Genomic DNA, 12,231 nt, shown 5'->3' with positions numbered 1-12,231 from the left:
GTGAGCTTTGCATGGAGACTTCCTTCCAACCAGTAAGAAAACATCAGACAAACCTCACTCAAGGGACACCTTACAATCTAAGTCAAAAACAAATTACAGAAACTGACATAGCCAAAAAGAGCCTACTGCAGTAGGCACTCTATGGAAGCTATAGCCTGGAACTGAAAGGGACCCTTCAACTATTAGGAAATACAAGCAAGCAAGCTGGGGACTGCAATTACTATCTGTCGCTTCACTGATAACATTACACTATCACAAAAATATAAGGAAAATCGGGTGAGGGGCTTATGGGAATACTAGAACACCTTCAATTTTTTGATGAATCTAAAATTGTTCTTTAAAATATTCAGAATTCTTAAAAATTACTTTCTATAGGTACGTGTAAGAATATAAATGCATAGAACAAAGTCTGAAGATGAATGAGGAATCTCATGCTAATTCTCTTGTGTTACATGAGTTGCTTATATTATAAACAATATATTCATAGAGTACTATCACGTTAATTTGAGATACTTTGGGGGAAGGTAAAAAGAAAATGAGAACCGGTTTAGGCTTATTGTTTGTCAGCAGAAAAGGTTTATTTCTTTAAACACAAATAATGAAACCACATCCAAGGGCTTAACTTACAGACACAAACCAAAGGAGCATGGAAGCTTTAGATACTGAGGTCCCAGACGTACAGTGGGGAAACGCTTCTGGTTTGAAGCGCACGCAAGCCCAGCTTGCAACGGCCGAGCTCTGCTAGTGCTTGGGTGTGGTGGAGGGAAAAGTGTGTCTGTAGAACTCAAGGTGGCAGCTGTGTTTACACGCACTCAAGCGCTGAGGACTGCTTGGGCAGGTGTGTGCTTTCACACCGAAGGAAAGAGGGGAACACGCCGGGCCCTCTCTTGGGACCTAGGCTGCCTTGCACAGGGCCACAGCAGAGAAGCGGACCTCTCCTTGCTCGCGCTCGGTGAACTCTCTGCAGACCTTGGCGGCGTCCTAAAAGAGGGGATGTCATTAATACCCAGCATGAAACAGCTCCAAGTGGAAATCTCAAAGGGAAAGCACTTCTAAGGCCCACAGATGCTCAGAGTTGACCCTGATCAACTTTAAATCTCTCACAAACCTTGAAATCCTGGAGGCAAAAATCGGGTATTGGGAAAGACCTTAGCTGCCACAGGAGTCACATCAGAAGCTCTGACTCTACCACTTCTGCCATATGACTCTGGTCTTCTCTTGTACTTGGCTTGACAATAAAGTGAAACCATGGACATTCTTTTCCTCAGCTGTAAATAGTCACAACACTGACCTCTCTTCTAGGGCACATAGAGAAAAGTCCTCCTAATTCAGAATCTCAAGTAGAGACAAATGTCTTCCCAAGTAAACATTTTATAAAATAGTCTTAAAGTCTACCTGGTATAGTCCAGGCACAGACAAGTGATAGATTCTTAAGATTTATGGAGTGACACGTCATACTTCTAGAACCTAGATTACAAGGGCCAGTAACAGAAAACTGATCTCAATGTATTTGCCAAATTCTAGGCTTCAGTGCTTTGGAATCATCAGTATCAATCACTCTGTTCCATCTGTAAAGAGCCGAGTGGAAAGATTATACCACAAGCTATATTAAATCTAAGAACTTTTCAGATGAAAGAGAATACTGTGCAATACAAAACAGCTGAGGGACTTTCAGCCCCTAAATCACTAAGGCAGTAATGAGTTTATCTCTTAAAGTACCAGCTGCAATGCAGTTTCAGTTCTACTTTGGAACTACATTTAAAAAGAGGGAGAGGTTCAGACAGACATCTATGTTCTCTGTCAGAATTTTTAATATATTACTATTCCAAACCCACTTCCCTAAAGCGCTTTTCTGTATTTTGCACGGTGCTGACACCATTAGGGTTTTCCTGCAGAGAATAAGCCACTTCCTACAGACAGCTCTGCTTCCTCTGTGTACCAGGGGTAAGGACCCAATTCATTCAAGTTTAGCATACTTTGGAGCTAAGTTTATGTATTTTCTCACCAGTTTAACAATAATTGGCTTAGTGTGTAAGTTTAGACAGTTTAAAATGCTTTTGACCATACAAAGCCAGTTCTACTTAATGTAAGTTTTGTTAAAAATGATGCTTTAGAGTCATTAAATTTTAAATGAGATCCCAATTATAGAAATTAGTTTTTATTTATATAAACAAGATTTACCTTACCCACACCTCACCTGATTTTGGTATTCTATGTGGGCACATTTTTATGGTATTAGTCTAGGGTCGGATATAAGTGTGTATCTTAAGTACTTACTTTAAAAGTTTAGTCTTTCCCCTGACTGGGTTAATCAGGAATTCTACATCTGCTATCTACCTCTGATACAAATTCCATCACTCCTTTCTCGAAGCCCCTTTCCATGTCACATTACCATTCCCGTATCCTCTCATGTACCAAGAACTGGCTTTCATTAATCTCCATTTATGTCTGCACAAAGTGACATTAGAGGGGCACAATTTGGTCCACTAGTAGCCTGAGGGTAACAGGCTTGTGATGTTTCATTATAAAGCAAGGTTGCATCGTACATACAGTGACTAAGAGTATAAACTCTAAGGGCAGAACCACTATTCTGCTATTTAATTAAGTTCTTATTTGGGACTTTTTGTCTGTTTTTTGAGCTAGGATCTTGCTATGTAGTGCAGGCTGCCCTCGAACTCGCAATCATCTTGACTCAGCTTCCCCGGTCCTACGATTACAAGGATGAGCCACCACAGCTGCTGGTTTTGCCTTTTATAATCTTGGACAATCTCTGCCCATTTCCTCATCTGTAAGAGAGGCCAGGAAGTCCCACCACATAACATCATTGAAAAGATCCCACAAAAGACAGAACTTACTTGGGACAGCTTCTAGCCCAGGAGTCAGCAAGCTGGAGCCTGTGGGCCTGACCCAACTTGTTGCCTGGTTTGTTAACACAACCACTGCAGAACACAGCTACATGCCTTCCCTTGTACACAGGCTGCCTGGGAACAGTCACGACAGAATCTAATACTTGCAACAAAGCCACTAGCCATGCAAAGCCTGGAATCTTTTCTGTCTGGCTCTTTACAGAAAAACTTTGTGCATGCCCAATGTGCACATTCCAGGCACTCAAAACAGATCAGCCATGATGACTGCCGTTGTATCTTAATAGAACAGCATTCTGCATCTTTATCATACACAATTTTCCTTTCAAACAGCAAAAACTGATTGCATCCTAGAGACTCACTTTTAGGTTGGAAAGGGCTAGAGCAGAATTCCAACCCCTGTCAAGGATCAAGAGGTGTCTGTAGTCGCTGTACCAGGAGGGTTACACAGTGATCCTGGGAGCCTAGTGGGGGGCGTTTCTCTAATATTCTGCTTCTCTAACACTGAACCATCTGGGATGAAAAAGCTATATTTGCCTAGCAACCAAATCCATAGTAAACTACCTGTAAGTTTGAGCCAGATCCCACAGTTGCAGAGGATTAAGGCAGGCACGGGGGCTGTTACCTGAGTCTTTCCTGATGATGTAATATGACAGGAAAACAATGGACATCTTAGTCCCCCATGGAGCCACACAATAGCTTTGAGGCTAAGTCTGACTATGGACAGAAGGCAGCACATGGAAACAAATTAGTCAGGGCTCCTTTAAAGGATCCTGTTTGAAAAAACTTGCTATAAAATGAGGCAGGTAGAATTACTAAAATACCTAGGTTGTGAGGACTGCTATCAACCCAGACAACTGAGGCTGATGATACTCAACAGTATCAGCACTTCAGACAATGTGGCTGAAGAGGCCTGGTGGTGGCTTTGCAAGAGGGGTGCCCAAGATTACCTGCAGCAGGGAGTCCTCCGAACTGGTGCCATGGTTCACTGGAAAAGGCATCCGCCCATCTGGAACAAAGCAACCAGGCCTATCAGTCTCCCCTGGCCATTTCCTGGCCATGGCACCTATCCATCCCAGGGGGACTGTTTTGGATTCTTCTGCACACCACTGCCACTCCTACCCAAGTGTGGGTAGGAAGCAACCGGCCACAGTGATGTTCATCTAATCTACAGCCCAGGAGATCACACAAACCCAGTCCACTACACTGAGGGGATTGTGCCCCCATCTTTTGGGAAGAAACAGCAAAAGTCACATGGGGTCCCAGGAGGGGAAAGACAAGCCCTTTGAGGTCTAAGTTGCCCTTTAATGACTCCTGACTGCCCCCAAGTCTCCTCTGCCCCAGTGAGCCCACAGCGAGTTGAGACAACACATCTCCAAGTGTTTCTCCATTAGAGATGGAAATTCCTCCTTAGTGTCATAAGCCAGCTTATCAAAATCACTCCTGGGCTGGCTAGATAGCTCAGCGGTGTAAAGCACCTGCTTGGGGACCAAGGTTTGATCCCTGGCACCATATGTTGCCTAGCCCCACCCCTGGGGTGGACTGAGCCAGCTCCCATCCCCCCAAAAAAATCACTCCAAATTCATTTTGCACAAAGATCATATTCAGGCACTGATGCTCCTGTCCTAAAAGTATTTCTCGTCTGAAAAGGGCGGTGAAGGGGAGGAAAAGGGAAAAATCTGAGCATTGCTGCCTTGAAAAGGCTCACTGAGGGATCCTCTTCACTGGGTGGGGCCTAAAGCCATTCGTCTGGCCTTCCAAGTGCCTGAGGGGAGCCATTCATCTGGCTCTGCAAGTGCCTGGGTATGACAAAAGGTTCAGGGCCCCTGAGTGGACCCTGTTTTGGCTTCATGAACAATGATGTGCCAAGTACCACAAAGTCATGCATCTATCCTGTAAGATAAACTAAGTCCAAAGGAACGCATGCAACTGTACTGGATTCCAAAAACGAAGCAATACATACCCAGTTCATAGAGGTGGCCGTCCACGTTGTTAAATAGAATAAAATGAAAATTCACTTTGTCATCTACCTGAAGAGAGTCAGTGTGTTTTTGAAAATGAGTATCAGAGAAGAGGATCTTGTTAAGAATAAATTCACAATTCAACTAGGATGGCTATTTTTAAAAAATTATTCTAGCTGATATTTCCTGCATACAAGTCTGGAAGCTAACACCATTAAAGTAGAAATTCTGGAACTGTCTGGACAACTCTGAGGGTGTGATTATTAAGTTCAGTAAAAACTGAAGAGTAAAGGCAGGGTTTGGGAGGGTAAGCATTTCACTCAAGGGCAGGCCGAGGGCGTGGCGCAGTCACCCACGGTAATCAGGGCACTGGCCTCTGACTTGAGTTCAGCAGATGACAGGGGACCCTGTTCACATGTATGGTACATTTAATCCTGCCACAACTGGCCAGTCTTGCTAGTATCTTATTCTCCCCAAAAGCCCGAGAGAAGAACTCATTGAGTAGGAGAGAAGTTACTATTAGGAGTCATTTTGTTCTAAACATAATACTATTGATTTGAACTATGAAAAACTACTTCAATTGCCAGTGTGACTTCTGAAGTCATTTTGGTAAACAGATCTAGTCAAAGCATCATCTGGGTTGATTCTATGATTAGGTGGCTCGGGTGGGCAACATCTGCTATGTTCCAATAAAAAGACTCCTGCAAAGGTCCTAGTGAGAGCATGGGTGGCACCTGAGCTGCCCGGCCAGGACTGGTGTGTGCATTTACCCGACACTGGCCTTCCTGGGCCACAGCATCATGGGCTGCCTGGATAGCCTGTGGAAGGGAGAGAGAAATTAGCCCAAAATTCTCCAGAATCAGTTCAACCCGCTGCTCTCCAAGTTCTCTTTTTACCTCATTCTTTTCAAAGCACTTTGCTCTGTCTTCAGGGGACATCTTCTCTGTTTCAGAAAGAAACTGTTTCAGAACTGATCCATCCTCTGGAGAGAAAACGCACATACTAGCATAGAGACAAACAATGCAGATAGGAACATATTTATTGCCACCTTAAGCTGGTCATCCTGAACATCTGTGTGGTACAGGGGATAGAACTCGGGACCCTGCGCTTGCCAGGCAAGCACTTATTCTACTGAGCTATCTCCCCAGCCATCCTGAACGATCTGAATCTTCCATGTGACCTCCAGGGAAGAAGATGAGTTATTCCCTCTCTCCCAGCCTCTTTCGCCAACACCCTGAGCTAGCACATTCAAGCTAGGCAGGCTCTCTATTACCCAAGGTACCTTGCTCCTTCTGGCCTCTGGTTCCTTCCACCTTAGCTCCTTCCCCTTCTACTTCCCCCCGTCTCGCTAATCTCTTATCACTTTCTGACAGACTCACCCACTTGGAACATGGGCTTGTTGAGATTTTAGTGCCATAAAAACAGGTTAAAAGAAAATAAAATAAAATAAAAAAACTCGGACCTCAGAAATACTGGACCCCAGGGAAAGTGAGATTTTACAGAAGACATAGAAAGGATCAGGCTACAGTCACTATTTGAAAAAGCAACTTCTAGAAGGTCTGGACATTCATGGCCAGATAAGCTATTTTCATTTCAAGGTAGCAGTAGGCTGCCCAGCCTGCTGCTGTATCCAAGGCACTTAATAATGTATCCATCCTATCTATGATCCTAGAGTAACATTCTAATTAGTTCTCCAACCAAAACTCAGGTAGAAAATTCTACCTGAGCAGTTTAGTTACTCAGATGGGACATTAACGCAAAGATCTCAAGTAGACCTGAAGACCCACACGGTCTGGCTTAAAAACAACAGACTGGCTATCGGTATAACCAGTATGTTATTGCTCAGGCTGGAAAAGTCTAGGACACAGTCATCACAGAGCTATAGCAAGAACAACTTTATCTCAAAAGACCTCAGCTTGAACTTTTTAAATTTTAACAACCTTGCTAAGTGAGGACCACTTCAAAATCTGAAGAAGCTGAGGACATAGCTCAGTGGTGGCACCCTAGATTTGGTCCCCATCACGGGAAAATAAAAATCTGGGACAGGACTTCTCTTAACTAGGAAGAAGGCTCTGAGTAAAAGTGAGTCTGACCTGTGTTACCATTGTTTAAAAAAATCACAGTCAAAAAAGAAAGAAAGAAAGAAAGAAAGAAAGAAAGAAAGAAAGAAAGAAAGAAAGAAAGAATCATAGTCATCCAACCTCAGAAATTTTGGACCCCAGGGAAAGTCAAGATTTTACAGAAGAAACAGAAAATATCAGGCTACAGCTTTTTAATCACACAAGTTACTACTTGAAAAAGCAACTTGTATGAGGTCTGGATATTTATGACCAGACATGCTATTTTCATTTCAAAAGCACACCTAGGAGTCTTGGTCACACTTATTTAAAATAAATTAAGTGTGAAATGTTTATATTTTTGGCAGTGCTGGGAATGTAACCACGCTAGGAAAGTACTTTACCACTAAGCTAAATCCCCAACTCCAACACGGCTCCCCCTTTTTCTGAAACAGGGTCTTCTTATGTTGCCTAAATTGATGCTGAGGGCCGGCAGTATAGCTCAAAAGACTAAGCGCTTGCTTAGGTAAGTGCAGGAGCCAGGGTTCCATCCCTGGCTCCGCATGCCGTGCCAGCCCCGCCCCTGGGTGTGCTGAGCGCGATGGAAGTCCAGGCGTGGTGGCATGCGCCTATAATCCCAGCACTTGGGAGGCAGAAATCAGGAGGATCACTACTAATGTGGGCTGTGTAGTGTGACCCTGCACCAAAAAAAAGAAAAGGAAATCTAGAAAAAAAAAAAAAAAATTGATGCTGACCTCCTGGACTCAACAATGCTCCTACCTCAGACTCCTAAGTATCTGTGACTACATAGGAGACACCACACCACCTCTATCTTTGGCCCCATTGTAGGCAACAGCATAAATCATTATTTGAAGTTATATAACTCTCAGCCTCCCCCAGCTACTGTCAATATCAGAGTAAGTTTTATGGCAAAAACAGCCAACTTCATAAGTTTATAACTTATCTATGGGCATTCAGAGTTACAACAGAAAGATCATGTGGCAGTTCAAGCCTAAAGGATTTACTCACTGGCCATTTAAGAAAGTTTGCTGGGTCTTGGCCTAAGTGATACATAATGACCATGTTACTTTAATATATTTAATACAAGTTCATTATACTTCTGCCAGTTTTAAGGGCTTTAACTTGTTTTTCCTATCTTCTCTACAACATTCGTTGCACAGGAGGGCCAAAGCCCTTGATCTGAATCTGTTCAGCCACATCTTAAGGTTTCTGCAACACCTCCCTACAGGAACTTCCTACTCCCTGCCCCAAGCAGATCTGTCCCTCCCCTTGCCTATGAGGCACAGAACCATTGAAAGCAGGCACTAGTTGGGGCCAGGGAGATGGCTCAGTGGAATAAGCGCTGCCCTGGCAAGTGCAAGAGCCTGAGTTCAATCCCCAGTTCCGAAAAAAAAAAAAAAAGAAAGAAAGAAAGAAAGAAAGAAAACAGGCACTAGCGAGGCACAGTGGCGCAGTCCCGTAAGCCCAACTACCCAGAAAGCTGAGGCAGGCAAGTTGGAAGCCAGTCTGGAAAGTTAGCAAGACTTCATTTCAAAATAAAAAGAGGGGGGGTGGACATGGTGGTTCACGCCTGCAATCCCAGAACTCAGGAGACTGAGGGCAGAAGGACTGCCTCAAGTTCCAGGCCAGCCTGGGCCACAAAGCAAGACTCTATCTCCAAAGCAAAAACAAAACAAAAGTGTCAGGGTAGGGGTGATCTTTGTAGAGATGCAGCTCAGCAGTGGAGAGCCCCTGGGTTTGATCCCTAGGACGGCCAGAAAAATAAAAGGTCAGTTGCAAAGCCTTTCTGCCTCTGCCTCATCGCCAACTTTCCAGAACTGATGAGAATCAAGTAGAAGCAGCCTGTGAGAATCACCGCATGAATCATCCCTTGCATTTGTTATCCTACCCCTCATGCCTGAGAAGCTGAGGACATGGTGTGGAGAGCTTGCCTGGCACTTCACCCTCTAATCTGGCTGGAAAACAACCCAACCATGCTTCAGGGAAGATGAATTTTCTCCCCTCAAAAGAAAGAAAATAGTAGAATTCACTCTGTGAGCATCTGTATAAGGAGCAGCCATGACTAAGCAGGTTTCAGATGTTCTGTTTTGTTTTAAACTCTGAAACAAGACCTCATGATATAGCCTGGCTGGCCTCACCCTCGTGATCATCCTGCCTTGGCCTCCCCAGGGCTGGGATTATGTGTGTGCCACCATACCAACTCAAGAAGAAAAGCAAAGTAAGGCAGTGACTCTGCTAAACAGACCTAGGTTCTGAGCTGAGGCCTGAGTCCACTCACTGTGCTTTCTGAACTCCATGCTTCAAGTTTCCATGGAGAAGAATCAACCTTAGAAGCCACACATACATACCGAAGTCCAGTTTGTCTCGGTTATTGGCCACTGCGTGGATCAGTCCGATGGTACCACAGGAGTTTCCGATGGTCTGCTTCATGAAATATACTTTGGGACTCACTTCTTGTCCTTTCAGTTCTTCGATTTGTTTTTTCCTGAAGTTCTCATGCTGTGAAGGGAAAAAAAAGAAATCTGACATCTTCAAAGGCAAGTGCAGAGAGCAGATGGAAGCACAGCGGGCTGCACGACCTCAGTGAAAACCCAAGTGGGATATGGGACAAGCAGTCATGGTTCAATCAAGACACTGGCCAGCACCCAGACTATGGCCTGTCTGCCTCTCCACCCACAAGGGCTCCGAGAGGCTCTCAGACTCCACCCTGACGCTGCAGTGCAGTCCCTGCCTTGGCTTAGGCCCAAGGCTGTGTCTAGACACCACCCCACTGCAACCTTCCAGCATGGGATGGAGGGCACCAGGAAGTTAGAAAACAGACTTATTTATTATCTTCTTCCTTGAACACTTGTGACTGTATTTCAAAGACATCTTGATCAAGCTTTGACCAGTTTAATGCCCAATGATCTCATCAGCTGATCTATACTTTGCTCTTAATGTTCTATTCTGTACAAGTAGACATCTCTTCAAAAATATCAACAAAACAAGCATAAACTGCTGAAAGAGGACAGCAAAAAGAAATTATTTCCTCTTCCCCCTCTTTGAAGAAAGACAACTGACCTAGGGTGTTGGGAGATAAAATATAAAAACTTCTCACCCTACAAGATGTGATATTAGTTTGTCCTTCCCAGCTCTCTAGTTTAATCTGGGGACATACCAGTCATCAGGGGAGAGAATCAGCTGCTAGTTTCTTGTACCGTGATTCCATGAGCCTGAGAATTCACTAATGAGCTTAAAGACCTGGGAATTTATGATTTTGGTGAAAAGCTGATGCTAGTGCTACAGAAATGCCTATTTTCCATAAAAAAAATTCAGAACATCCAAAGCTTATTTCCAATCCTAGTACCTTTGCATTACTATGTGTGGAGATGAAATTTGAGCTTGCTCTGTGGCACTAACAGAATAAGATCTTTCATCCCATGGATCAATTTAAGCAGGGAGTGCTTGTTTCCTGTCTACTAGATCCTTGAATTGTTGTTACTTGGTTGATTGTTGAGTTCTCACCTTTTGAGATAAAATTTCACAACAAGGTAACACCTTCCTTTATGATAGTTTGCACTCTTAGTGAAATTTCTGTAGTTTGCCAATGTTTAAAATTAATGGTTTAGAAGAGATTCATTTAGGATTTCATATGTCCTTGGTCAAAATTAAGTGCTTTCTAAAGTAGCACTGCCTTGTTCAATGCTAAAAATCAATCCATGCTTTGGCTTTTCTTTAAATTTGCTTCAGTGTTTTGTCCAGTAGGCATTCTCTCTAGCAGAGTAGGTGCTCAGTAAATTGGACAGGTTGAACTATAGCCAAAGATAAAACATAAGCCATTCACACTAGAATGTTCTCTAAAAAGATCCACTTGAGCCAGCAAAAGATCAGTGAGCTTTCAGAGACAATCCTGGTACACCACTGCCTCCCAAAGGCCTTGCCTAAGTGCTGCTCAAAACCTCCAAGTCATTATGGTTCCTCTGATGAAAAAGCCCAGCAAGATGCTCAGTGGAAGACAGGAGGCTGGCTGACATTGTCAAGGAAGCTAGTGTGACTCACAGTGAGCTGCAACTCGTAAGGCGTTTGGAAATAAAAACTATCAGTTTCTAAACAGCTGTAAGTTTTTTAACCAATAATACTCCCATCTAGTAGGAGGAAAGCCTGGAATTTCACGCTCAGCTTGGGTTAGGCTCACAATGCTTCCAGGACACCCAGACTTAGGATGCTGCTCGGTTAACCTCCCTGTGTTTGCAATAATACCCCAAATGCTAATGCCCTAAGTTTTGCTAAAGCCAGTTCCAACCACTTCCAAGTCACAGCATTGGAAGACAATGCTATGTTAATTACCAGGGGTCCACTCCTCCTCCATACAGGAGGCAACAAATACCCCAGCCAAGTGTTGCATATGTGATCCTCAGGCTTAAGTCACACATACCCTTGTCCATTTGTAGGAGTAAGAACACCTGAAGAAAACGAAAAGGCATCTCCAAGGTAACAAGCAGTTTTTTCATTTAGGAACATGATCAGAGAGGCGAGATAAAGAAAGGTAGTAGAAGCATCTTGCACGGAAACCAGCACAAATAATTCAGCTTTAAAAGGCAGATTCAACATGGTCTGCTGTCAGGGCTGGAAAGGTAGGGAGAATCTTTTAGGTCCACCTGGGCGAATCCCAGGCAGTGGAGGTGAGTGAATTAGAGACCCTGTCCAGTTGCCAGAACTTGGCCAGACCAGCTCCCTCAGTTGTTTCATACGTAGGAGAGCCTGTCGGAACCAGACAAGGAGCTGAGGACAGGCTTCAATTCCACAAAAGAAAAAACCAGCCATCCTCCAAAGCAGAAAGCTCAATAAAGTCTCCATTCAAGGGAGCTCATAAATAGTGTGGATTATTTCCCAAAACGGTTGGGATGATAAAGTTAGGATAACTGGGCTCTTCAATTCTAAACTTAAGGACGTTGTGAAGACGAGCCCAACTGGCTGGTAACCACGAAAGCGAAGCAGCTGCCTCCCTTGGAGGGGGCGGCGGGCCAGGTCTGGGCGGCCAGGCCGGGCGAGGGGCGTTCTCCTGCCTCACCGGAGCCTGGGAGTTTGGAAGCACTGTGCCTGCTCAGAGACCTCCCTATCCAGGGCGCCACTCCCTACCTGGGCGGTGAGGGGAAAGAGCAGCAGCAGCGCGCAGGCAGGCGCCGGCACGGAGCCCAGAGCCTCGTCCTCCAGCCCCAGCACGTCGGCGAAGCGCCACTGGCCGGCAACCCCCAGCCGGGACAGCACCTGCGTGGAAGAGACCCGGCGGCCAGGCACCAGGGACAGGCGGTCACCCGCACCGGCCGCGGGGCGGGGCCTGCACGCGCC

At 44.8% G+C, this 12,231-nt stretch overlaps 1 protein-coding gene across 2 annotated transcripts in view; it reads right to left on the bottom strand.

The window, feature by feature from the left end:
- Positions 1–556: 556 nt before the first annotated feature.
- Uchl1 (ubiquitin C-terminal hydrolase L1) overlaps positions 557–12,231 on the bottom strand; it is a 12,296-nt gene continuing 621 nt past the window's right edge. The window contains exons 3-9 of one of the 2 annotated variants that reach the window (XM_004642653.2): positions 12,022–12,150; positions 9,252–9,402; positions 5,722–5,807; positions 5,596–5,643; positions 4,828–4,894; positions 3,815–3,873; positions 557–981 (exon numbers count right to left, since the gene is read on the bottom strand). In XM_004642653.2, coding sequence (XP_004642710.1) covers positions 895–981; positions 3,815–3,873; positions 4,828–4,894; positions 5,596–5,643; positions 5,722–5,807; positions 9,252–9,402; positions 12,022–12,150 — 627 coding nt within the window. In that variant the 3' untranslated portion in view covers positions 557–894. Of the gene's footprint in view, positions 982–3,814; positions 3,874–4,827; positions 4,895–5,559; positions 5,644–5,721; positions 5,808–9,251; positions 9,403–12,021; positions 12,151–12,231 lie in introns of both variants that reach the window. The other variant, XM_023702813.1, reaches the window with a different exon arrangement.

This window comes from Octodon degus, unplaced genomic scaffold (genome assembly GCF_000260255.1).
Source record: "Octodon degus isolate 3935 unplaced genomic scaffold, OctDeg1.0 scaffold00158, whole genome shotgun sequence".
In the NCBI taxonomy this organism is placed as follows: Eukaryota; Metazoa; Chordata; class Mammalia; order Rodentia; family Octodontidae; genus Octodon; species Octodon degus.
Note: the sequence above shows the minus strand (reverse complement) of the source record. Positions and strands in the feature narration are given on the sequence as shown.